Below are 27690 nucleotides of genomic sequence, written 5' to 3' on the forward strand. Positions count from 1 at the left end.
CATCATCAAAGGCAATAAAATGTTTAAGTTTAAGATTACGTACAAATCTATATAACTCTATCTTAACATTTGTCAAATCACAAGGTGCAGTAGGACAGAAACTCATGCCCTTACTTAGTACATGCATCATTTCATCTGTAAGCGGGAAACTAGATACATTTACAATCTGGATCTCATTAGTGTCATTATTTACTGTTTGGTTTTGTCCATGAACGAGTATTTACTCTGTCTCTGGGGCCTGGATTTCCCTTTTCCTCTACAACCTCTCTTTGTCTTCCTCTTTGTACATTGCTCTCTTTGTTCCCTATTCGAATTCTCTGGACTTCGCGAAAAAAATTACTCCCTGTTGATGTATTTGCTGGTGTTTCTACACTAATCTCATCTGTTACTGAAGAGGTAGTGCTGGAGGAAGCCGAGCTAATGCCACTTACTAGCGAGGTTTTACTCACGCTATGTTGCATGTCATTCTTAACCAATATGTCAAATTTTTTAGCAAAAGTGAAAACTCTCCCATTGCGGTAATCGTTTTCGTCCCTCTTAAGTTTCCTTGCTTTTTTATCCTTTATCTCATCCTCATATTTAGATAATATCCCTTCAAGGATGGCATAATTTTTCTTTGTGGCTTCTGCAAGTTTTAAATCATCTATTTCCTTTTCTAACAGGTCTACCTGGTCTGCTGCTTGACTTGCTTTCCTTTCACAGTTTTCAATCAATATATTCATTAATCTCATGGAATTCCCTGTGAGTTCTTTTTCCCAGATCTGAAGTAGATCTTCCTCTAGGTCATCATAGGTAGGGAAAATATTAGAACGGAGACCCCTAGGTATTCTTTCTAGTCTTATATATTCCTTAAGGGTAATTCCGTCCCACCATTTAGTGATCTCAGTTTTCTTTAGGCATTCTAACTTTTCAAATTTCTTTCTAAGCCCCTCATTCACCTTAGATGTACTATGAGTGACTGCTTTATTTACAGATATCCCTGCATTTAAACTTTTAAACATATCTTCTGCAATTTTACTTCGTTCTATTCTAGAACACATGATGTCTTAAGTATAGTTTTCTAGTTCACACTATTCGCAGCAGTCCCCAACAAAGACAGAGCTTAATATACAAAGGGCAAGAGGGGAATTTGCGCAATAACAGTGTATAAAAATCTGAGAGTTAGTGGAAATCTCTAGTCAATGCTCTAAGGATGAGATACAACCCTTGCCTAAAGTTGTAACCACTGACAAATAGAATTTGTCTGATTAATTACTCATAAGATTCTCTACCTGAGCAATACAAGCTAGATGTATATAGATACATTAACCATAGAATGCACTTGAATTCAATAACAATAGATATCAAAACAAATATTTTCATTGGATCTTCTTTTATTTCTTCATTTTCCTTCAGTCACTCAGTACCAGTATTTTCATATTATAGTGTTTGTTCTCATTTGCCAACACGTGTTTCTTCCAGCTTTACAGCAATTGGACTTCATCAGGGCTAGAAAATCAAATAGAACATATATTTAATTACTAATATATGCATCAGAAAAAACACTCTAGAATAAAAAACACATTATACATGTCCTAGAAGATGTTATCTGACATATATAACTTGTGACCAAATTTTAAACTTAATGTACTCCCCACACAAGATTAGTATCATCAACTGGATACATCATCGCTACTAGTTCAGATAGAATCAACAATCCGACTAGTACAAGTAAGGGAATACAACATTTCGATTTTACACAGGGAAGATCTCAGAATTTCTAACATAAAATACTCATAACATACTCGGCTAATATAAAAAGAAACCAACAGGTTACACTGGATTTTATGCCAGAGAGAGATATAAACATATCTCACCACAAATCTCTTTTCAGGCTATCATGCTTCTATATATAAAAAACTACAAAAAACTACAACTGATACTAGACTTACCATTATAAAATCAATAGTCTGTATATTGGCGAGATCAAGCGATGATTTTGTAACTTTAAATCCTGGAAAGATATATAATTAGATGTTTAGTATCTCTATTTATTTATCAAAAGATGGTATATTGGTCAGCAGCTAGTATTACATTGGTATCTACATGACTTATTTGTGATGGACTTGTTCAAGAAATAGAAATCACTGATTTCAACCGTTTTGTTGAGAGGGGAATATATACTAGAGATTTCCACTAACTCTCAGATTTTTATACACTGTTATTGCACAAATTCCCTTCTTGCCCTTTGTATATTAATTGCTGTCTTTGAATCCATCAAGTTTCACATCATTGAGCCAGCTTGGTACTGTTTCTTGTTTGTTGTTCTTGGCAAATAACAGGAATCCGGTCTTGGTTGGGTTGAGCATCAGGTAAGCACTGGACATCCAGTCGGGATGATGTACAGACAGGTGTTATGGCACTGGATGTCTGAAGCAGAGGAGACTTTCAAGTGGAGTTGTGTATCATGCAAGCCCTTATTTTAAAATACGTATAGGGCACAGTTAAAGATAGGCTGCCACAAAATGTGCAGTGATCTAGTGTATAATATGAAACTTTCAAATTAAATATTTTTTGTAATAATCAAAGGTAAGTCATACAAAATAACACACACTTTTTAAATAAAGGAAAAATGCTTGTTAAAGTAATGGGGGCGAACTGTACTACTTTATGCGATGAAATGTCAGTTGGTTAACGCACTCACTATAGATTTCTGTGTGTAACAAGAAAGAAATAGGATTGAATCCTGGTTGGCACAGTGGGGACTAATGACGTGGTTATTTATAGTGTTATGAAGTTCGAGAATGCAACTCAGAAGGCACTGTGAATATGCAATTCATTATTTTAAAATGGCATTGCACGCAGTTCATGTCACTCAAAGTGTCACTCATTTGGAGATAGGTTGTCACTCATAAGTACAGTGAAACCAAAGAAATGTCACACGTAAGCAATCAGAAAACTTGGCAGCTATGATAGAGAGGAAGTCAGAGGTAGAAGAAGGCAGGTAAAGGAAGAAAGTGTGTAATATAGAAATAGACATCGGTGAGATACAGAGGGAGAAAGATAATTTTCCAAGTGGGCCCCTTAGTAGGTTGAGACATTGGGTAATGTCATACTTTGCCCATGCCTTAAAATGTCTCTGCTTTGCTGCAGTAAAACAGCATACATGTCCAGGGTGGAAAAGGGTCAAATTGGAGAACTAACCCAAATGTTGAGGGGTGTTCGCAAACTTTCAAGACAAATCACGCCTTGAACCACCCATTCCCATCACACCTTTGTGTAGTGTTTATTACTACAGCTCTATCCATACTTTTGTTTTTAATCTCTTTATTGATTTTGGAAGGTGGCCACCCTACCATAAACAAACATGAAACTTGAGCCATACAACGTACAATGTTACAGAATCCCTTTTTCAAAGGCACTAATCTTACTATGCAAGGCCCTGGTGCTGTGACATACACCTCCAAGACCCCATCACCTGATGCTGACAGTAAATTCTGAACTTAGGCAGGGCTCACCCAGGGCCTCCTCCCATGCCCCTCTCTCAGGTCATGTGCTTCATGTTCTGGCACCATGGCTCCCCACTTTATCAAATTTCTATGTGCACCACGTGCTTTATACACCATTTCTTCGAATCACATTCACCAGTCTACGTTAGACTCCCAGTTCCTCTGCTTCAGCACCTCTCTACATCCCCACATGCTGATGATGTCACACTTTGCCACCATTAATACCATGTTACATGGAAGTAGGGAGTATCTGTTGACGGACTGGTTACCTCACATGCCCAGGGTTATCTGTTGAGGGGGTTAGTCCATTGTCCATTCTGCATTGTCGTTCAGTCTTTTTCATATTTCCCCCAGTACGATGAAGGAGAGAGGATCCCCCTCTGCCCGCAGCTTCTCAGACATCTAACGGAGTCCTCCCTGCCCATATGGAACAATTTCGACTGGATATAGTAGGTCCTGTGAAGAAGTTTCAGCTGTACCAATTAAAATCTGGCCCATATTGCCACCTCTCATGGGAACCTACAGACAGCCCCCCAATCATCAACTTCTAATCTAGCCTACTCTCCTTCCTACTTCTCCCGAAGGCAATCCAACAGGGGAACACTACTCTGTAACAGGGTTGGATATAGTCTGGAGAATGCATGGTTGGTGAGGGGGGCTCCCAACATGGTGTATTCCAGGGGCGAATTATCCGGGGTATCCATCAAGGCCTCCATATGATGTTGAAGGAGGTGGCGCAGGTGTTGATACCATAGGTATTGCCCCCATGATAGTTCCACTAAGCTCGGTGCGAGCAATGCACAATCAACCTGCTCATCATTGGCCAAGAATTCCACCTGGGTTGACTCTTTTGCGTCATCGTCACAAGTATGCTGCACCCACCGCCTCACCGGTTTCACCCCTGCAGTCCCAGGGACAAGAGATTTGTGGGGGCCGGAAAGAGCAGGATTAAGTGAGGCTGCAGATGGATTTCCTCAGCACACCTCCATCTCAGCCACTATTTTGCCCGCCCCCAACAACTTTATCCACGCTTGACTAAAAAACTTCAGAAGTAAAATCGTTTACATCTGTCACAAATCCTTATGTGAGCTTTTGGCGGGTCTAAATAAAGCAATGTGCAGCTTTGCATATAGGGCCCAACAAATTCTTCTCCCATCAATGTGAAGTTATTGAGATCTATGTTTTATCACCATCTTTGAGTGACCATTACACTAAAATGTGCAATGAACTAGCCTCCTGGACAAATATGCAAAAAGGCACTTCAGATAAAATAAATCAGACTGTTCTTCGGGCCCTTGTTTCATGGTGTCTACTAGTTCTGAACAATAATTTTTCTCTAGTGTTGGGTTTCAGTTGAGTTGACCATATTATTTAAAGCCATTTAAAATAGTTGTTGATTCCTGGGAGAGATTTATTTTGTTTAAAATGTTGTTCATTGAACATGTGCTGACCTTTTTTTTGTCTTCATGTATTTCAGTAACCGTGTGGAAGCATGGACAAGGGATGTTGATTTCCTACTTCGACAAGAAGGTAGGCCTGTAGTCAAATTAACTGGTGGTCCATCAACAGTGAGAGTGATGGAAAAGGACTGGCAAAACACTGACGCAGCAGCTAACTGGATACGAAAGGAAGCCATCAAACTTTCTCAGCCATTTGCCCTGTATTTGGGTTTAAACTTGCCACACCCATACGCTTCACCAGAGATGGGTGAAGCGTTTGGAGCATCTACATTCCGAACGTCTCCCTATTGGCTTCAGAGGGTATGTACATGCTGTGCACTAGCCCTGCATAAATATAAACATTATTGTATTCAAAGAATTTCATAATTACTTTGCCTTATGCTCTGCTCGTTGTTGAAGCTTAGACAATCACAGAAAATGTTCTCACTGAGAAATAGGTACTTTGGACCTATGATGTTTCAATAGCAGAGCATTTGCAAATTCATTGGCCACTTGGTGCCTTAGGTTAGATGGGCAGACTCATGTCTGCAGTTTTGGTTTTATCTGACAGAGGGCTTCTTTGTGGAGAAGTGGGGCAACATTTTTCCTTTCCCTAGCCTGGTGAGTGGGGATGATGTGGGTTATTTAATGAAGATTTTCCCTGAAATGTTGCTTTAAAGAACTTATGGGCCTTCACCTACCCCATGTTTCCTATGGCAGTGTTGACTGTCCTGTTGTTCAGGGTGAATTTCTGTTGATCTTGGTTCTGAGGTATCCATGTTGCTGGGGCTTCACCTATGAATAGGTGGGATGGGATGGGGCCAAGGGCTGGCAGGACCAGGCCAGCTCATCTTTTTTAACCATCTAAATGCCTCGTGTTAGCCAAGGTGGGCAGATTACAGGCAGGTCTCGCAGATAGTCACATCAGCGAAAGCAGGGGCTCCATCAGACCCCCCCCAAATATTCCAAACCGGCAGCTGATGAGAGCAGCAAGCAACACAGCCTGCTGTATAACGCGATCCTCAAATCCGGCGTTTTTCCAGAGGCCTGGAAAGAAGTTTCTATCCTCCCTCTGCAAAAAAAACCTAGCTTGCAACCCTGCGATTATAATAAATATAGACCTATAGCAAGGATCCCATTTCCATCTAAGGTTCTGGAAAAAATTATAAACATCCAACTCACGGCCTTCGTGTCCTCTGAAAATCTGCTGGACTCTTCACAATATGGCTTCCGACAAGGGCATGGAATGGAGACGGCCTTGGTCATGGCAGTAGAGGAGCTTCGCTCTACGCTGGATTTCGGTGCAAATGCCGCCCTGATCCTTTTGGATCTTTCTGCGGCCTTTGACACCGTGAACCATGACATCCTCATTTAAAGGCCCCAGAAGCTGGGAGTTTCAAGCCTAGCACTAAGTTTGATCAAATCCTACCTCAACAACAGGATTCAACGTGTGCAGATCGGTGATTCCAGTTCGAAGCAATTTTCACTTCCTTGTGGAGTGCCGCAGGGCTCATCTTTGAGCCCTACACTGTTTAATCTGTACGTCACCCCCCTAGCTGATGTCATCAGGCAGTTTGGTTTCTTGCTGGTGTCCTACGCCGATGATACCCAGATTGTAGTATCCATCTCAGGCAATCTGGAAGAAACAGCGGCCCGCTTTAATCAGTGCATAGCCCGCGTGGATCGCTGGATGAGCACGAACTGCCTAAAGCTTAATGGTAGTAAAACAGAGGTTCTTCTGTTGGGCTCAGATACCTCCTTTTGGTCCCAGAACTGGTGGCCTCTGGCTATGGGAATACTTCCCATCCCAGTGCATAAAGTTAAAAATCTGGGCATCATCTTTGATGACAGGCTCACCTTCCAACACAAAACCAACGAGGTTGCTTCTCAGGTACATCTAACATTAAAACTAATTCGGAAGGTGAAACCTTATATTCCCCATCTGCAGTAAAAATACTGGTAACATCCTTGGCATTAGCCAGACTGGACTATGGAAATGCCCTTTATTTAGGCCTACAGAAACAGCACTTCCTCATACTGCAGTGGGTTCAAAACTCTGCCACCAGGATGTTGCTGAATATTCCTAAGTTCCAGTCGGTGGCAAAGGTTTAAGACAACTCCACTGGCTACCGGTGAAGAAGAGATCTGAATTTAAAGCCTAGCGTTTAAGGCGCTACAGGGTACAGGACCCAAATATCTGAAACAGCACCTGCTGTGGTATCTTCTGAGCAGAACACGGCGCTCAGCTCAGAGCAAACTTCTGCAGACACCTAAATTTAGGCGAGTTCCCTGGGGAGGAAGTAGTTTTCTTCTCAACACTGTTAAATTGTGGAATTCACTTCCTGTATCCATAAAAAATTGCCCAACCTTCCTACTGTTCAGAAAGGCTTTGAAACCCTGGCTTTTCTCATTCTAATTTCCTTTCTATCTCTCATCTCTGGTATCTTCCTCCGCTGTAGCGCCTATACGCCCTTGGGCATTCAAGCGCAATATAAATGTCAAAGTCATTCATTCATTCATTCATTCAATACAAGATGCAACAATATGCAATGTAAGGCCTGTAAAGCCTTTGTCGCAGTGTGAGATAAACATTTTCAGCGCAGAAATTGTTTCCCTATTCTAAGTGTGATGAAAGGATTACTAAGTCTGTGTTAATTAAAATGATGGAGATCAACACTGAAATATTGTGTATGACATAAATTACCCCTTCTATGCATTGTAATGGTATTGCAAGTCAAGAGGAGCTCCATAACTGTGCAGGGGACCAAAGTAGAATAGCAAGTTCATTTATAAAGCCATGACACTCGAGGATCACTTGCAGTATCCTTATAAAATACAGTTGGCAGAATCAGCCCTCGCATGATGACAGTAATTGAAGGGAGAAGAGGCATTGTAGGAGTCATTACTCATTCAACTGCAGATGCTCCTAGCTTCTCATGGGTCATTTCCTAAATGTAAGAAACTGGTTGATCCAGCTACTCTAAATTTTGGTTTTAGCTATTGTGACCACCAGCTCTGAATTGGTATGGTTATAGATCTCAGAGGTGTATATATATTGAAAGAACTGTTTAATAATAGTTTATTTTTCATGTAGAGCTACATACCACACTTCAGACATTTCCAAGTGATGTAAATAATAGGTAATACCATAGCCCAAGTTATTGGTAACCAGTTTACCAATGTAGGACATATGTAAGGGTGATCTTTCATCAGTGCAGTCCTACTAGTATATCACAAAGACAGTCTCATTAGAAATGATTGCAAAATTAGGGAATGGGGGAAAAAGAAGCAGGAAAAGAAAAAAATCAGTGTGGAACTTACAAGGTCCATACCTAACGTTATATATATACATTACAGTCAGGGGACAACTATGGAGGATGATCATTATCTTTACATCTTCTTCCACTAGCAGATCCCATGTTTTCTCAAACCTTCTTGTTCCTCTCTATGAAGACGTGTACTTTCAGATGTAAGCCTGGGTAGCATGGCTCTAACTCCATGTCTCCTCTGGAGGGATGGAACCTTTCTAGAGTATAGGAATATTTCTTTTAGCTAAACGCAGATCCAGGTCTATGAATTTATTGGGAGCCTTGTTATTTTTCAGCTGGAGGAATAGGCCTAACACCAAGGATTCTAAAGCTCTAACCAATTGATGACCTGTTGTACAGGACAGTAGCTATTCCAGTTATTCCAGTAGAATGTTAGAGAGCTACAAGTCAGAGTATAAGCGATAAGTTGTCATTCACTGAGTGCTATTGGGGGCAATCCATGTTTGCAGTAGAATAAATTCTAGCAATATGTTTCGTTGTCAAATATGCTCTATTTGAAATATTAAATTGTTTATACTTAGAACGAGCATTACAACACACTTCATACAGATAGTTCAGTATGATTTTCAATTCAGTATCATCTAAAGGGCGTCACATGGTGTCTGAATGGATGCTCTGGACTGTCACTAGTGGAGGAGATGAGCTCTATAAAGCCATTTTATTAAAGTACTGCCATCCCCCATAGTATATAATATCTGATAGACTTCATAGGTAGTGGGTTCTGTAAGTTGGATTTAAAATAAGCCACATATAGCCTACTTTATGTTTTCATAGGGAAGAAATAGTTCAGGAAGGATATTATACTTTGCCATTAGTGTCATAAAATCCATCAGTTCACCATCGGTGAACAGGTCGTGTTGCATAGACAATATGTGTTGTGACCAAAAATTAATCTGATTCAGAAAAGGGGGTGGTGATGAACAGAGTGCCTGAATTAAGCAGACCACTCTTACCCAGTCCAAAGATCAGGGCTTGATCATCACCATTTTTTAGCTCACTGCACCATCCCAGCTCAGAACTTGGCTATATGCAAATTAGTCTGTTCCTGTCCCAGTGCATGATGGGAACAGGGCAAACCAAACTACCAAGCCAATTCTTGTACTGGGAAGGAAACAAGCTTCCGGGGACCGGTTTCTGCCATTTCAGGCGTCGTCGGCCCGGCTTGCTTGAATCCTGATGGTGCAATGAGCAAGGGACTCACATCTGAGTATACCCTTCCACGTTTATGGTGGACAAAATGATTCAGAAAAGGGGGTGGTGATGAACAGAGTGCCTGAATTAAGCAGACCACTCTTACCCAGTCCAAAGATCAGGGCTTGATCCATCACCATTTTTTAGCTCACTGCACCATCCCAGCTCAGAACTTGGCTATATGCAAATTAGTCTGTTCCTGTCCCAGTGCATGATGGGAACAGGGCAAACCAAACTACCAAGCCAATTCTTGTACTGGGAAGGAAACAAGCTTCCGGGGACCGGTTTCTGCCATTTCAGGCGTCGTCGGCCCGGCTTGCTTGAATCCTGATGGTGCAATGAGCAAGGGACTCACATCTGAGTATACCCTTCCACGCTTATGGTGGACAAAATGATTCAGAAAAGGGGGTGGTGATGAACAGAGTGCCTGAATTAAGCAGACCACTCTTACCCAGTCCAAAGATCAGGGCTTGATCCATCACCATTTTTTAGCTCACTGCACCATCCCAGCTCAGAACTTGGCTATATGCAAATTAGTCTGTTCCTGTCCCAGTGCATGATGGGAACAGGGCAAACCAAACTACCAAGCCAATTCTTGTACTGGGAAGGAAACAAGCTTCCGGGGACCGGTTTCTGCCATTTCAGGCGTCGTCGGCCCGGCTTGCTTGAATCCTGATGGTGCAATGAGCAAGGGACTCACATCTGAGTATACCCTTCCACGTTTATGGTGGACAAAATGATTCAGAAAAGGGGGTGGTGATGAACAGAGTGCCTGAATTAAGCAGACCACTCTTACCCAGTCCAAAGATCAGGGCTTGATCCATCACCATTTTTTAGCTCACTGCACCATCCCAGCTCAGAACTTGGCTATATGCAAATTAGTCTGTTCCTGTCCCAGTGCATGATGGGAACAGGGCAAACCAAACTACCAAGCCAATTCTTGTACTGGGAAGGAAACAAGCTTCCGGGGACCGGTTTCTGCCATTTCAGGCGTCGTCGGCCCGGCTTGCTTGAATCCTGATGGTGCAATGAGCAAGGGACTCACATCTGAGTATACCCTTCCACGCTTATGGTGGACAAAATGATTCAGAAAAGGGGGTGGTGATGAACAGAGTGCCTGAATTAAGCAGACCACTCTTACCCAGTCCAAAGATCAGGGCTTGATCCATCACCATTTTTTAGCTCACTGCACCATCCCAGCTCAGAACTTGGCTATATGCAAATTAGTCTGTAACCAAACTACCAAGCCAATTCTTGTACTGGGAAGGAAACAAGCTTCCGGGGACCGGTTTCTGCCATTTCAGGCGTCGTCAGCCCGGCTTGCTTGAATCCTGATGGTGCAATGAGCAAGGGACTCACATCTGAGTATACCCTTCCACGCTTATGGTGGACAAAATGATTCAGAAAAGGGGGCGGTGATGAACAGAGTGCCTGAATTAAGCAGACCACTCTTACCCAGTCCAAAGATCAGGACTTGATCCATCACCATTTTTTAGCTCACTGCACCATCCCAGCTCAGAACTTGAACCAAACTACCAAGCCAATTCCTGTACTTCATCACCACCCCCTTTTCTGAATCGTTTTTGGCCACTATAGGTGTGGCAGGGTATACTCAGACATGAGTCCCTTGCTCACTGCTCCATCAGGATTCAAGCAAGCCGGGCCGACAAGGCTGAAATGCCAGAAACCGGTCCCCGGTAGCTTGTCTCCTTTCTGGTGAAGAATTGGCTTGGTAGTTTGGTCTGCCCTGTTCCCATGATGCACTGGGCCAGGGACAGACTAATTTGCATATAGCCAGGTTCTGAGCTGGGATGGGGCAGTGAGCTAAATAACGGTGATGGATCAAGCCCTGATCTTTGGACTGGGTAAGAGTGGTCTGCTTAATTCAGACACTCTGTTCATCACCACCCCCTTTTCTGAATCAAAAATTAATCTGGCCGGGACTAATCCAATCCATCTGGGTCGTCAGTAAGGGTGATCTTTCATAACAAGAATTTGATATCAATGCATATCTCAACGGGGAGAGTTTAACTCGCTGATCCATCCTGCCAGCATCATATTTAGTGGACCTTGTTCTTCTTATCATAATTTCATTTTTAGTTTAATTAAATGCCGATTTGCCATCTCTTTCATTGTGAACTTCTACTAGAAAGAGAGGTAAGGTAAGGTAAGTTTATTATGCATAGTTAGTTAAAACCAGTGCAAAACGTTTTACAGAAATAGTTTTAAAATATCATAATAATTTGTTCATTTTAATCATCATTAAAAAAACATACAAAAAAAGACCCAGTCTGATTGTCCATGAGCATTTCTCTTAAGGCAGGGCAGCATATTCCCTTGAGTCCTGATGGCCGCCTACTTATTGCCTGTGTCAATGGTCGAGATTTTTTAGCAGTTTTTGCTCGATCATCGCAAGGAACTTAACATATCTGCAGTTCACTTTCATGTTTGCAGGATTTAGGCAGGCGAGCACCGCTTGCCTTCTAGTGCGAATCCCTATCTGCTTAAACTGATCCTTTAAGAGCTGTTGGCAGACTGGCCGAAGCTCTTCACAAAGACAGGTCATGTGAAGAATGTCACCCTTCTCTGTGTTACAGAAAGGACAAGTTTCGTGGCCGTTGTTCCTGAACCATGGTGGAAGATGCTCTCTGCTAGGCAAGACCCCTAGTCTGTGTTTCAAGAACTTCAGTTTTGTGGCCTTAGGATAACCCTGGCTAAAGTATGATTGTGGTGTCTGGGATTTATACGAATTTAATGTCATCCATATGTGGTTTCTTTTGGCGAATGTGAGCTTATCCTCTAGTAATGATAGAGATTTAATGGTTTTCCAGACTAGTTTTTTAAACGGGTTATGCCCAAGTTGCATGTCCCAGATCGCAGATAGTTTAGTGGCCCCCAGGGCTGCCTTCAGGTAAGATCTTGCCTGAGATACGTCCCTGCTTTGAATATCTTGCCATAGCAACACATTTAGAGTGTTGGTAGTAGCAGAGCGAAGTTTGTGGTAGCAAATGATGTAAGGTCCCTGTCTAGCAAGAGCTTGTTTTTGCAATCCAAATTCCAACCTAATTTGGGCGGGCGATGTGTAGGACGGGAGCGAAAACATTGTTCTGTAGGCTTTTGTCTGGATTGTGTCCAGGTTCTTGGGGTCTCTCCCACGTAGTGCCTCGCTGCCATAGCAGATAGAAGGGGGAAGCTTAGCCTGGATGACATTCAGATAGGGGGTCAGAATTGGCCCCGTCAGCTGATTGGCTATATTTTTTAGTCTGATGGCAATGCAAGCCCCTCTCCTTTTGGCTTCCAGCTTTTGCTGTGCAAATGTACCATCTCTGTCAAAGATGACTCCCAGGTATTTGTAGGCAAATGCTGGCTCTATTTTTTGGCAACCTAGGGCCCATGATTTTTGAAGTTTCTCATTGGTGTTAATCGACATGGTGCGTGTCTTGCTCAGATTTATTTTTAGTTTGTTTTCCGTTGCATAACTGTGCATTTGGTTCAGAAGCTGCTGGATGTCAATGTAGGTATGGCTGAATAGCATGACGTCGTCCGCATACAAAAGATTACTCAAAGTTTTCCCTCCCAACCTCGGGGAATGGGAGTTGCATGTGTTGAGTAAGCCTGGTAGATCCGCCATGTACAGATTAAACGATATTGGGGCAAGCACGCATCCTTGCTTAAGGCCTTTAGTGGTGCGAACTTTAGATGGCAGATGTGTGCCGCCTCCTAGCTTCACCTGCACCCAGGTGTCAGAGTGGAGAAGCTTCAGCATACTTAGAATCGGCTGCGGTATTCCCCATTGTGCCAGTTTCCCCCAGAGTCTGCCTCTCTCGATGTTATCAAACGCTGCACTAAAATCGATGTAGCACATGTGCAGCGGCAGTTTTTTTGTTTTTGCTGCATCAATCATTAGAGGGTTAGCCAGGATGTTGGTAGCTGTTCCAGTATTTTTCCGGAAACCGGTCTGGTTCAATGGTATGATCTGATTTGAGTCCACCCATAGCACAATCTCCTCTAAGATGGTTCCCGCAAAGTATTTTGCCTCATTATCAAGGAGGGCTACTAGGCGATAGTTGTTAGGGTCCATTTTGTTGCCTTTTTTATATATGGGGACGATCGTCGACCCTCTCCAGGATTGTGGGATTTTGTTTAGGAGTCTGACTTCCGAGAACAGCAGTTGCATGATAGTAGCCCATTCTCTGTTCTTTTCCTTAAAAAGGGCTGGCGGTATACCGTTAGGTCCTTGAGCACCTTCTTTCCTGCCCTTATGAATCTGCTTTGTTATTAATGCTATTTGCTGAGCGGCTGATGTGTCCAGGATGTTTTTGGGTAGGCCTTGCTCTCTCTTGATTAGGGACCCCAGCAAGAACGTTGTAGAATCTGGCTCTGTGTTGTTGGTTTTTTGTGCTCCTGCATATTCCGGATAGTCATTGAAGTGGCTGAAAAGATATTTGATCCATGACTCTTCCACGATGTGTGAACCTAGGTCTTTGTGCTGTGGACGCAGGATCCTGTTCGCTGATTGCCAGAAGCGTGCGCTGTTACTGCTTTTGGTGTCATGTAGTAATTTTGCCCATGTCTCATTTTCAGCGTCTTTTTTTATGTTCCATTTTATGCGTTTAAGCTCAGCTCTTTGTTTCTTCAGCGCTATCCGAAGATGTGCATTTTCGGGGGTTGATCTTAACTTCCGTAAGGTCAAGTTAACTAATCTTTGTGTAGCCTTAGTTGTGCTCTCGATCCTCTTTTTAAGTTGGTTTTGCTGCCCTCTTTGTGGAGGTTACTTTTTGGGGCGGTCTTGATTGCCAGTTCTTTTAGCAGGGATCCTGTGTATTGTTCCCAATGAGGGATGTGCCCAGACGCATTTGATTTTTGTGTATTATACAGTTGGAGGGCAGTTTCGGCCAGAGTTGTTAGATTGGTTGGTGTACATTTGATCCTTTTTTGATTAATGGAATAGGTCGCCCCTAGCGTATTGTCTGGCCTAATTACAGTAGGCGTCTTTGCTGTCAGATGGCATTCCTGGGGGCGATGGTCGCTTTCGCCCTTATCCCCCATTCTGAATCCCAGGATGTGGGGAAATATTGCCAGACTGGCAAATGTGTAGTCCAGGATGGAGCTGGCTGTTTGTGAATAAAATGTTTCTACTGGAGGAGAGTCAGTGGTAAATCCTCCATTTAATGCTAGAAAGAGAGGTATCATTGATTTTTTAGAATTCGTAGCTATTCTGATATGGTTTAGACGCAAGTGCATGAAATTTGCGGGTATATATATTCTTGGTTTTACCAGTCATTTTATGGTTCGCTTTATCTTCCTGCTGTTTTTTGCCTGCCTGCCTGTGACAGCTACTAGATACTGTTGGGTAGTTTTCACTAATCAGTAGGATCTGTGCATTTGCAGACGGCATTAATATAGGATAGTACCAGACTCATTCCATGCACCTCCATAGGATACATCGTCCCTTGGACCAGCAGTGCCACCGTTAGCCCCCCTAAACCTGAATAGGAAGCAAACAGTTCTGGTAACCATTGAACATGACAACTCTGTTCCCTCAGGAACTGCGCTGACAGACTTCAAACTTTCGCTCTGTCACTCGTGATTTCTTTTGCTCAGAGAAATATACAAAGAATACACAAAGGGGCTTTTTCAATATTTATTGAACCATAGTGATTCTTGTAATAAAATATGGACTGTGATGATTAATCGACAGAAGAATATAAAAGTTTCAATGAGTGTCAACACAGTGAATATAACAAAGAGTTCCACCAAATTGTGAAGACAGGTTATATATGCATACATATAAAAGATTATAACAATCGAGAGTACCCCTACGATGCTAATCCTAACCTACGTGTCTAGGGTGTGAATGTATGATCTGCCAAGAAAACCCCAAACTGGATGATCTAAGCCCTTTACCTGGTGGTTAAGAGTGTATGACCCCGTCTTGGTCAAGAACTGGACATCCCTCACGGAAATGTCAGTCAGCTGCTAGGTGAAAGCTTCAGCATGCAGGGACCCCTTAAAGTCAGCAGAAGTGTCTCCTCTAATTATGTTCAGAAACAAATGCCTATATATAGAAAATCGCATCCTTGTCCTGGGCTGACATTTGTATTACGCACCTCAGAGGCTTTGCACTAATGCTAAGGCAGTGTGATAATATTCTCATGAAGTGTTCCGTGTCAGCAAGATTGGTGTTTCTGTGAAACTTGTCCAAGTGTCACAAATGCAAAATGTGTGTCAGACGTCAATGTGGCAAAGAGAAGGTAACTTTAGGAAAAACGATTGTGTATATGTAAGAATGGCACTAATCCTACCGGGCCTAACTCTGGCACAGGACACCTACTCTTTGTATATATGTCGGTGTATAAGCTATCAAAAGCAAACTAACACTACATTAGCATGGAAAAAACAATGCTAAAATTTTGTATAGTAAAAAATCGCTTTAATATTGCATAAACATTTAGGCATTAATGCTATTTGGAGGCCCAAAGCATAAATAAAGCCATATGTATATAATAATATAAAATAATTTAAAATGAAGCTAATTAAAAAAAAATATTTGAAAGTAAAAAAAGACCGAATAAAAAGTTCCCACCACATGGAAAGTCAGATCTTTACATGTTCCGAGTGGTAGACGAAACATTGCTGTACCCAGCTTAAGCAGACGATGTTCACAGAGACGAACCTTGGAGTAAATTGATAGAGAAAGTATGTTCCCATCCAACCCCCACAGCAGCCGCTGAGGTAGAAAATACAGCCACCTGATGTTCCATTGAAACAGAGGTTATATCTAAACCATTAGGCATGGAGGCAACCCAGGGAAGCTCATAGAACGTGGCCAGGAGCAGAGGTAATCGTAGGGGACAGCTGTATCAATGGGCCTTCAGCGGGTTCACCAGCAAGTATATGTTCCATGGTTCAACCTACTGCGATCCCAAGCACAGGTCCCGGGTAGACTCATAAGTGTACAAAAGCCAGCAGAACCACAGGCTATACGCAATGAAAACATACAGGCTGGAAAGACAGAGACCAATGCTTATTCAGTTCTTGAAGCAGAAGTATGCCAAAGAAATGCACCATGCGTTCACGGCACAACAGAAGGTGAGGTAGTGGCAACTCTATTTGATCTTGAACCGGGACATCCATTGTGGAGCAAAAATAATAAAAGCAGTATCCCTGCAACTAGGATCAGGACCAGAGGAAGTCCTCCAAAGATGCTTCAGAGGATGGAGTGGATGAAGGATGGAATAACTCCAAACACTGTCTGGAAGATGCTGGCCAACCCAGAGCCTATGCTCTTGAATAATCCTACAATTCCAGTTGTTATAAATATATAAAAAATACGATGGACCTGCTCCCCAAAATGTTGTGGGAAGTTAGTGAAGAGAAGCGCCTGCATCTTCGAAGAGGAACGCACCACCTGAAGATCAAACAACTCTTTGGCTGAAGTTAAGGCCACATCTTCCTGAAACAATAAGGCCTCCAGTTTGCTCAGGGCGTCAAAGTGCACGTTGTAAGATTAGTCGAAGGCCACATTGCATCCTCCCTAACTACATGGGCAGGCAGAAACGAATGTATGACGTTACAATGCATACTTTTACCACGCATGCCTTTACAATGCGGTATTTACCACGAATACCTTTACAACGCATAGTGCTTTGGGGCGCTGGATAGTGAATAGTTTAATTTACTATTCCAACTCCAGTCCCTGTGGACACTAGGGAAGGTGTTGGACAGTAAATTAAACGTATTCCCTATCCTAGAGCGCCCCCCAGCGCAATGCGTTGTAATGGTTTGCGTTGTAAAAGTTGCGTCGTAAAGGCACTGCGTGGTAAAAGTTGCGTTGTAAAGGATGTAAACCGCAGAAACAGGACTTATTACAATGGAAGATAAGTAACCACCTATGCAGCCACCTTCATTCCACAGCAACCCTGATCGTTCAACATCAGGTAAATCCCATTTGAGAGCAGTCTGAAAGTCAGATGTACCACGGTGGCTAGAGACCCTTTTAAGTGGCAAGAAAGATTTGTCACAGATGCATTGCATGCCCCGAGTAATGAAAGCCTGGGTGGAGTTCGCGTAGTGGCGCTACACGGATCCTGCGAAGTTGCAAAATAACTCTGGCGCGCTACGTGGAGTTCTGCACCTGGCAGAGTTGCTTGTCCCACCCATTTGCGTGATATTTTCCGCCGTACGTCAATGTGGATTGTGTGTTTGGGTGGAAATATTGTGCAAACTGCACCACGCAGTCGCACATGGGCGCGGCCATTTTGTTTCTTACACTGTTTTTTAATCTCTGTAATCTTTGGCTTTTAAAACTTTTTTTCCCATCTTTTTTATTTATTATCTTAACTTCTGTCTTTCTATATGTGTATTTGTGTTTTTTTGTACTTTACTGTGTGTTTTGGTGAGTTTTGTATTTAATTTTCTAGATGTCCAACTTCCTTATTACTACCAAGTCCTACCTTCTTTTTTCCCGTTTCTCTTTTTCTCTCTCCCCCCCCAGCCCCATGGCAGATAAGGGTGCACTAAGGCGCACCTTGCTGAAGGCAGCGCCAGGCAGCCCAGTGCCCTGTTTTCCAAGGTGGAGGTGGCAGCGCTGGTTTTTTATATCCAGCGCCACCTCCCCTCTACCCTGGCAGCAGGCGGCAGGTCTGAGTCTGGGTACGGGATGCAGGAGTGCCAGCAGCGCTGGGCGAGGGTGCGCCGGGCAGTTTACCACTGCTCTGGGATCCGGCACACCCATCAGCAGTTGGGGCACTGCTCGTCCTACATCCTGGACTGAGAGCAGGACCTGCTTGACCTTCTAGGAGTTGAGGTGGCTGGGCTAGGTGAGGAATTATTAAAATTATTAATTTGTATTATCACTTGTGTATTCCATGCTATAGCTAATATTTGTTTCCAAATAATAGCAAGCATGCTGCTTACATGTAGGGAAGTTAGGTTTTCAAATATTATGTAATACTCTGTTGCTCTAGACAGGTGCATAGCTTACTTGGCGTTACCCACCTAACCTAGTTATTGAATCGTACTTATTGCCACTCGTTTGGGCTGATGTGATCAGTGATGATTATGTAAGACGTTCTGTAATTAGTTATTTGTAATTTCGTAACCGCATATTGCATGCCAATGGCACACGGACGGTGCAGGGATGTTTGCGAACAACATCCACTTTTTCAATAGAAGCTTGTGCTGCCGGCCTTTTTTGCCTGCCACACAAGCTTCCATTGACAAATGGAGGTTTGTGACGGCCCTATGGCCTGTGGGCGATCACATCGATTCGTAGTGGACTAGTGAGGTCGTCGTAACCGCGGCACCGACCTAAGGTCAGGCAGTTCCAGAACCGCAATGGTGTCTGCCCGACATCATTGTAATCATTATTATAAGGCCCTTAGTGATTAGTGCATTAACCCGTCAAACAGGGTTGACTTGAGACTGAGAGATTGCAAATGAGATTTGACAAGAAGTAAACATTATGATTTGTTGCAATTTATTATTAGTAATTCCAAAATGTAGTTGAGTTTACTAGGTAGGTAGGTTTTGGAAATTTGTAATAGTATAGGACGGTACACCATATACTACTACTCTTTGATTCGATTTATAAAAGTTCAATGTTACTGCGATTGCCTTTGCCTGTCAAATATATTTTGGGGAGATAATATTTATTACCACCAATCTTTTTTTGTCTTTATGTTTTACTTCAGCATCCAAGGGCAAGAAGAGGGCTAAGGCGGGTGAGTGTCCAGGAGCTGGAGGTGCTTCCCAGAGTTACTCAGCCGATGGCTCTGCTAGCCCCACTAAGTCCTCCTGGCGTTAACATTAATATTTTTGTTACCCTAATTTTTCTGCTCCTTTTTTAATATTGTGACATCCAGCCATTTATATATTATTTTTCCAAATCCTCTTCGATGTATCCATTTAGAAATTCTTGTTATCGCTGCATTATCCTAATTACTTATTTTTTATATTTCAAGTTTCTCTACTTCTCTACGTCAAACTGTCTCTAGTTACTAGTCTGTCTGTAGCTTCCTTTCTTCTGCTTTTTCAGTCAGCTTTCGCTTTACCTTTTTGTGGACTGCCTACGGGTGGAACTAAGACTCAGAGAACTCATTGGTCACATAGTACTACTACTACTACTCCTCTGCTGTGCAGATTGCATGCCCATTGCCCAAGTAAGGTATTCTACTCATGTAATAGATGAGAAGGCTTAATCACTAAAACAAGAGAGTGGCAATGGTCACGTTGGACACCCCAAAGTTGTGTCTTCTTATTAGCTAGGCCTAGTATTATTAGCAGCAGTTGGTGAACTGATGACTGTGCACCATGTCTGGGAGAAAGTATGAGGAGGGCAGCCCCATTGCATTTGCCAACCAAGGCCATATGCAATGTTGTTTCTCAAAACATCAGATTCATCAATCAATAGCTCCAACCACTCCTTAACAGCATGTCTCTTGTCTTGACTTCAGGGTTTTTTTTAAACTTTCCAACAACAAAATGCCCATCCTGATATTTTTCATAAAAGATACTGCCTGTAATGTATCCAAATTGTAGTGAATGATGTGTGTTTTTTAAATTTTGCTTTAAAACAATTAATAGGGGACGGTGTATCTTGCATCTAAGAAATATGTAATCTATTTTTTCTAGCCGCACCGACCACCAGTCCCTGGGCCAACACAGACAGCTCCTGCCAGTCTGCAGATGGGGCAGCAGAAAGGGGTGAACCAGCGGTGGTGGTAAGTCATATTGCTTGCTTATTATTGACAATTAAGTATAATTATAAGCTCATTGTAAAAGTGCAGTCTTGTTGACTTGTGAACAACAAGTGAACACCGCAGGAGTTTAAGCTGAACTGAGCAACTAATGGCCACTCCTATGTTCAACTCAGCAGAAAACGTTTCATGAACAAGACCTTGAACTATGGGTTGTTGGAAAAGGGAAGGATGGAAGGAGAAAGTTTGGATGAAATGTATTATATATGACTAAAAGCGAAGGATTCGTGGGTATAAGCGCCAGATGCATAAATAGTACTATAGGTGGCTGATAGCCAGAATGCATGGGTGGGTGAAAGATGGATGAAAGGTTGGTATACAGATAGGAACGAGGCTTGCCTGGGTGGGTGAAAGTGTATGTGTGAAAGGATGCTTGCCTGGGTGGATGAATAGAATCCTGTGGTGGTTTCTTTTGATTGAAATAAACTTAAGGACACATGGGTGGATAAATGTCAAAATGACAAATGTATGTTGCTGAAAGGTTTGTACTTGAGATCATGACTCTAGAATGAGACAGAGAGCCATGTTTAGAACTTTGGATGGATAGCTATATGGATGGATGGGTAGTTTTAATGGTGAAGAGTGGATTGAGAGAATGTAAAACACTTAAATGGTGGCGAGTAGCAAAACCAAGGGTGAAGAATACAAAAAAAATACTCAAAGAACAATGCAATGATGATTGTAAAAATCCTGGGGAAGGAGAATAAGAAACTATGGTGCTCCTTTGTAGTGGTGTTTGTTTCACCTTTACTTGCCTGGAATGTTTTTTTTCGAGGTTTTTTTATTCAAATGGTTGAGGAGGTGGTATTTCAGACTCCTCCCTGGACTCACAGTAGTTTTCAAGTGCAACATTATGTATCCCTCCTACCCACCCATCATCAATCACCTCCCTCCATACCCATGGCATAATTTTCTATCTGTTTTGCTAAGAGCATTGTTTACAATTTGATTTTTTTATTTCTTGATATGTAGCTACTCCTGCTGCTCCACCGACCATGCAGTAGATTGCAGCCCGGAATCAGCGGCAGGAAATGGAAGACATCAGGGTGGAGTACAGGCGGCTGGTGGCTGAGGAGGATGAGGCAGAGGCTGCTGCAGATGCTACGGGCCCCGGCCGGGCCCCAACAACCACCCAACCACCTCACCATTGCCGCGGTCCAATGGGTGCCCGCCGGCGCTGCCACCATTCCACCAACACTGATGCTCCCCCTTATTTCCCCCATTATGAGTGCCGCATCATGCGAAGGCTGGCGGATATTGAAGCCAGGCATGAACGGGTAGAAAGACACCTCCAGAAGCTCCTAACCCGCCGTTAGTGCTCTCTTCAGCGCCTTTTTTAATTTGTTTTTGGGTGGGTGGGTGGTAGTTGGAGGATTGTTGTTTTTTTCTTTATTTATGGACATTCCTTGGACACTACTTGGACATTGGTTGGGATTAGGGAGAGGGGTGGGCCAGTTGTGGTTTTGGTATTTTGTTCAGGGAATAATAAACTTTTCATACTTTTACATTTTATGATTATGAATGATAAAAAAAAAAATTGGTGGGGTTATTGATTGTTTGTTTTACTTCTCAGTGCTGTCTTTGCTGCAGCCACTTTTAAAAGTATGCTGATAGTGTAAACAAAATAGTGATGCGGTACCCTCCCTTGTCCTACTACTCTCTCTTCCTAGTCTCTGTAATCTACTCTGCTACTACTATATAATATTATTAACCCCTAAGGACTCCGAGGGCCTGGGGGGTGAATTACCATTGTCTAGAATGATTGCCGTTCAACAATGACCAATCAACCACAGTTCACTTCTCTTATCTGATTAGATGAAGCAAGGTGCCATCATGGTGGTGGTAGTAGTAGCAGCATGCATTGCTAGCTTTTTTTTATATTGAAGGCAAACTCATCAGAACTGAAGTGAGGTTCCACTCACCCTTGGCGAACTTGAACTGTAGGATAAGGACTCGGAGAGAGGGACAATTCATCGAAAGGGAAGTTAACAAACAGAAGAAAGAAATGAGGTTAATGACGTTAATATTATACGCAAGCTTGATGACAGTAACCTGAGACTGTCACAGGGATCCTGCACTCACAGAGAACTGTGCATAGAGACTTGGAACCTCAGTGAATTAGGGTGTGCCAAAACTCACCTTAGTATCCAAAATCCCCTACCAGACTAGCAATCAGTGTCTCATTGGTTCTTACAAACTCCCAATGTTTAGACAAACCAGAACATGGACTTAGTACACCTCAGGTAACGTGGAACACATGAACACTCTTTCGTTATACAATCATTTCAGTTCAGAACAAGGAGTAAGTGAGGACTCATGCATATTTGAAATGTTTATTTACTAATGCCGGGTTCTCAAGCGCAGTATCTTAGATAATCCAAGCAGACATATTATTAGAAGCAAAGTAATAAGCATAGTTACTAGTCCATAGAATGCAAAAGGTGACAACATGCTAAAAATGCTGAAATGAATAGGGTTAAACAACACCTAATTCTCACCCTCCCTATCTAGTATATTATATTATATCTAAGAAGGTCTCATTGGGTTTTAGCAGGGCGGCCCCATACCTCAAGATCCTAGTGGTAAGGGATCACATCATCTTCCACCAGCTCTCTGCATGTGAAGCACCATCAAGTGTGTTTGTATGCCCTTTGCAAAGCAATATAAAACGTGCCTAAAGCCAGAATTTGGCAGCAGCTGCATTTATGTTATGTCTAGGAAGGTGCGAAGATCAGACCTCACAACAACCACTGTGTCGAGATATCCTTGAAGGTTTCAGCACTCACTGTACAGACACCGTTCACCTAGCAAAGCTGATATCAGAGTAATAACATATTATTCTCGTGTGAATCACAACGCTCTACTAGGCTCAAAGCTAAAACAACAGTTATGTGTCGTATGCAGCAGCAGCAGAAAGGAAAAATGGCGTTTAAACTTTTAATAAGCTCATGCTAACTTAACACAGCATATAGGCAAAGGGTATCTATATGACATCCCTCCATGATCCGAGAACGGATAAGACATAATAATTGAAGGGGCCCATTTTTGAAATGCAGAGTTCAAGAACGAGAGTCAGATCAAAATTGAGGAAATGAGAAAAAAAATGTTTTCATCACCCAAAAAACCAAAATCGCACCATCATGACAATTTAGTGTTCCCTTTAATCCAAGTCAATATGTCTGGGAGTTTAAAATTTTTGTCATAATTTAAAAAAAAATATATAACGAAAAAAGTAATGTCATCAAAGGCCTTGAATGCCCTCAGGCCCAGACTGAATATGCAAAATAAGCAGCAACAGCTTCCAACAGGAAGTCACTGTTATCGTCCGAAAACAATTCAGCCATCCAATTTAATAGCGGGAAAGAACACTCATCCTCTTCAATTACCGGAGCCTCTAGCACCATCAGAGGCAACTCGGTGGGTTCTCAATGAAGCTGTGTGCCAAGAAATCTTGCGTCGCTGCAAATATATTCCAACGACCCAGTACTCCATGCATCGCTGCCAAGGCCATAATCCTGTCGTCAGAACAAAGCAACTCGTGAGCAACTAAGGGACTCATGAGATCATTAAAATCCACGTCAGGAGAAACCATCTGGCAGAGACACAAATCCAGGGACCAGTCGAAATCGCAGCTCAGGCAATGAAAGACAGGCTGGACACATGTAAAATAGGAAAATCGAAACGATAATCCATACGCTGCGCTTAAAGTTGCGAGCGGCAGTGTGCCATAGTATTCAAGCATCCTGTTGCGAAACAGTGCCAGTCGCGACTGCTCGTCTTGAAACACAGGACGGGCATCCATTTTTAATAAAACAAAATAGCACCAGAACGCCTGCAGCCAGTGCCAGAATAACTGGGAATCCACCAAATAGGCTGGAAAAGATTGAATGAAAGAAAGCAGGAATGACTCCAAATATCTTTTCAAATGAAGTCACAAGACCGCTGCTAACTATTTAAAAAAAATGTGCGAGGCCCGATGTGGAGGACGCGTTAAAGATTGTATGAATCAGCTCACTGAAATGCAATGGTAGGTCAGTATTCAATAAAGCCTGCACCTCTGTGCGGGTGTTGGCTACGTGAAGGACAAATGTTTCACGAGCTGAAGTCAGGGCAACTTCTTTTTGTGACAATACGGCTCTTATTCTACTCATTCCATTGAACTCTGCCTTCAAGGTTGGAATTCTCGGCCATATGGAAACATCCGAGTTCCCATGCGGGGGGTGGAAATAAAACATTTTTACAGCAAACTACACGTTCACTGACTCTAACCACACAAGCAATGCCTTTTATTAACCCACAACAGTCTTCATTATTTAAAAGTAAATAGCTGCCGTTTGCCAGTAACGTGAATGTGGGGACGATTGCGGGAACGGGAGTACCTTTCAAAACACAGGCTAAATTAGGCTGTTCTTGGTTGCAAGAGCCATGTAATTGGATATGTCGACACATTAATGAGTGATCTGGTGTTTCTGTGCACTCTTCACCTTTTAGATAAACTTCCCTCCCTTCTCTAAGGCATCTGTATGTAAAAGGAAGCGACCAGGCTTCATGGATATATGAACTACCCAGGGGCTCATATCTACCAATGGCAAAATATTGCATACAATTTGTAAATTTAAATAAAGCAAATGGCAATGTAATTAACCCGTGGATAAGCCACGTTGCAGCAGTGGCTTCTGCCACAGAGAACGGTAAAGACTCCAATCTTTCAATGTGTAGCATGGAAAAAGATTCATCTCTCATTGAAAGTAAACACTGCTTGTCAGTTAAATTAAAAGGGGCAAAGAGGGAGGAGACATTCATGTAATTCCAAGGCACTTTTCCGGCCTTAAGTGTCTTTAGGGTCCATGCAAACTGCATAATGGAACGCAATTTATTTTGACCATGGTACAATACAGACACCTCATCTTGCACAATTTCAACAGCAGATGACACAATATTATCCAATGTGTAAATGCGAGAAGAAAGCGTGTTAATGCTGTTATCCACAACTGCAAGCACCTTTTCTAAGTTAGCTTGATCAATAGCCCTAAGGCGGGTAGCCGCCTCAATCTGTGATGTTTTCCAGATTTCATTATAAATCACATATATCCATCTTTTCGATCTACCACTAGCCGGGCCTTTTATGAAATCATTTAAATCAACATCATCAGTCACATAGATAGATGCAGTTTAACTGATGCCAAGGTAGAATGTTTGAGCCAATTCTGACATAATTTGCCTACTGAATAAGTGGTGACGGAATGGTCAGTCTCAAAACAGGGATCGGTCCTGACTTGTCTAAAGCCATCAGCTAAACCCAGATACCGAGGTTGGCATGAATCAGCACTTCTGTGCCACAGCAGCCAACCTTTCGGATCCAAACTGGATATGTTAAAGGATGAATTTTGCAATAGAGATTGCAATTCCCTAATGGAAAATTGTGTAACATTACTCCAACCAGAATATTCTTCTAAATCGGGATGGAAGGAGTATTTAATTTTTTAGAAGTAGCCAATCCAAAGCATGTAGTTTGTGACATGGTAGAGTTCAAAAACAACATATGATTTGGGATGAGACATGCACGGTGCAAAGCCTCAGTGCCATGTACCTGCCACCTCTTAGAACCCCAAACAGATTTAAGGTCAATAGTTTCCTTCCACAACTCGTAGCCTCCAACAGCTAGCTGGTCTAGAAAGGACTTCGAGTACAATAACTTAGTATCAGTAAGTCTAACCTTGGACATGGACTTTTCTGTCATTTTAAAATAAAAAGAAGCGGGATTGGACTGATTGAAGTCAGTAAAATAATTGTACTTTCTTAAAAAAAAGTACTCGAACTGCCTTGCAAAGGAGCTGGGCAATGCTCCCACTGAGTATAATTTACAGCACTCCTTCTGGAATTAGTTTTATGTAAGTAATGGTTGCCAAAATGTTGGAAGCAAAATAAATCACCATAATTAGCAGATTCTAAATACAAATCTTCAGCATCAAAGGCAGCATAATATTTCAAATCTGAAAATAATGCCTCTACGGCCTGAACATCCCAATCATCAGAACGTATGTTTACTCTGAGCACATTAGGGACATTAACAATCTCAGTAGGGCCATGGATTTGAAATCTAACAGCATCCCATACAATCCCATCAAGGACAGGCCAAGCAGTGATATTAACAAAAGCCAAGTCTCTCTTCAGTCTGTGTGCTGAATGCGATGAGGAAAGGGGTGCCAAAGTTCCATTTAGATGTTGAATGCATGTTCTCTCTTCCACATAGTGTCCATTGATGATTCGGAAAAAATAAAACACAAAACCAATCGACATAAAAAGGTAAATTGAAAAAAGTACCAACCAAATATATGTCCACGGGGGAATCAAAAAATGTTTTTTAAATAAACTTGTATAAACTGCAAATCGTGAGGGCTTTCCTAAGGCGTGTGAAACCGTGTCAAATGAAAATCTGGATTCTGTAGCCAAACGAGTTTGCAAATCAGGCATTGATAAGTCAGTTGGGTAAGTGTAGTCAATTTCATCAAGTTGAGTACCAGGCAATGTACTCAATAAAGGGCTAGAAATAGCAGGCATCTCGATTACCACCTCTGGTTCTGGTTCTGGTTCCGAAGTAGTGGCCAATACAGAATTTCTCACAATCGACGGACAGGAGACTGCCGGTGTCATACTAAGAAGAATCGGCCACTCTGTGTATCTTGACATTGTCAATTGAGATATACCTGTTCTCCTTACGACCTGGAAGTGGTGGTAAAATGACTGTTCTTGTGCCCTTCATGCCAAGCACAGGAACTGGAGCACGGTAAGAGGGACCAAACTCTTTCTTGTTCTCGATCTTCTCCAGAACCAATTCACCAACTTGGGGTAGCCAGCCAACTACCGGGATCTGCAACGCATAATCCGAAGTGGAGGGCAAATGTTCCTTTACAAGACTGTCTCTCGTCTTTTGTAGAGTCTGTAAAACAGTGCAATGTTCATCTACGTCAAAGGACTCTAGACCGTCAAGGTCCGGTACATACATCTTGATACCAAAGAGCATTTCGTGTGGGGTCCGCCCACCCAGAGACCTTCTAGGGAGATTATTAAGAGCACGCTGCATGCCATTGAGATGGGCCAGCCAGTTTCTGCCAGTGCCTATAACTCGAGCTGTCAGTGAATGCTTTAATTCACATTTCATTCGTCCCACTACACTATTACCCTCAGGTCTGTATGGAGACGAAAACTTGACTTGGACCCCCATCGAAATCATGGCATCCTTATACGCCTTAGAGGCGAAAGCCGGAACCTGATCCGAATGGAATGTACCACAGGCAAAATTCCCTACAAAGACACGCAAATCTCTTATGACAGTCCGTGAATCAGCGCTGCGATGGGGCCAGACCCAAACAAAGCGTGTGCATGAATCAACTGCGACGAAGATGTACTTATATGCAGTATCAGAAAAAAAGGACCGCAGTGATCTAAATAAACACAACCCAGTGGTTTATTAGATATGTAC

At 42.5% G+C, this 27690-nt stretch overlaps 1 protein-coding gene and 2 long non-coding RNA genes across 6 annotated transcripts in view; 1 reads left to right on the forward strand and 2 right to left on the reverse strand.

Annotated features, from left to right (window-relative positions):
• Nucleotides 1-27690, forward strand: part of ARSK (arylsulfatase family member K) — a 961037-nt gene that overhangs the window by 402858 nt on the left and 530489 nt on the right. For both annotated transcript variants that reach the window (XM_078675401.1, XM_078675402.1), the window contains exon 4: nucleotides 4966-5248. In XM_078675401.1, coding sequence (XP_078531527.1) covers nucleotides 4966-5248 — 283 coding nt within the window. The remainder of the gene's footprint in view (nucleotides 1-4965; nucleotides 5249-27690) is intronic.
• The window catches only part of LOC144818221 (uncharacterized), a 161961-nt gene that overhangs the window by 8335 nt on the left and 125936 nt on the right, over nucleotides 1-27690 (reverse strand). The window lies entirely within an intron of this gene.
• On the reverse strand, nucleotides 1361-22173 carry LOC144818223 (uncharacterized). The gene is made up of 3 exons (XR_013607074.1): nucleotides 22130-22173; nucleotides 1932-1993; nucleotides 1361-1488 (listed from the first exon to the last, which is right to left on the reverse strand). It is a non-coding gene; the product is annotated as an uncharacterized LOC144818223 (long non-coding RNA).

This window comes from Lissotriton helveticus, chromosome 2_1 (genome assembly GCF_964261635.1).
Source record: "Lissotriton helveticus chromosome 2_1, aLisHel1.1, whole genome shotgun sequence".
NCBI lineage: Eukaryota > Metazoa > Chordata > Amphibia > Caudata > Salamandridae > Lissotriton > Lissotriton helveticus.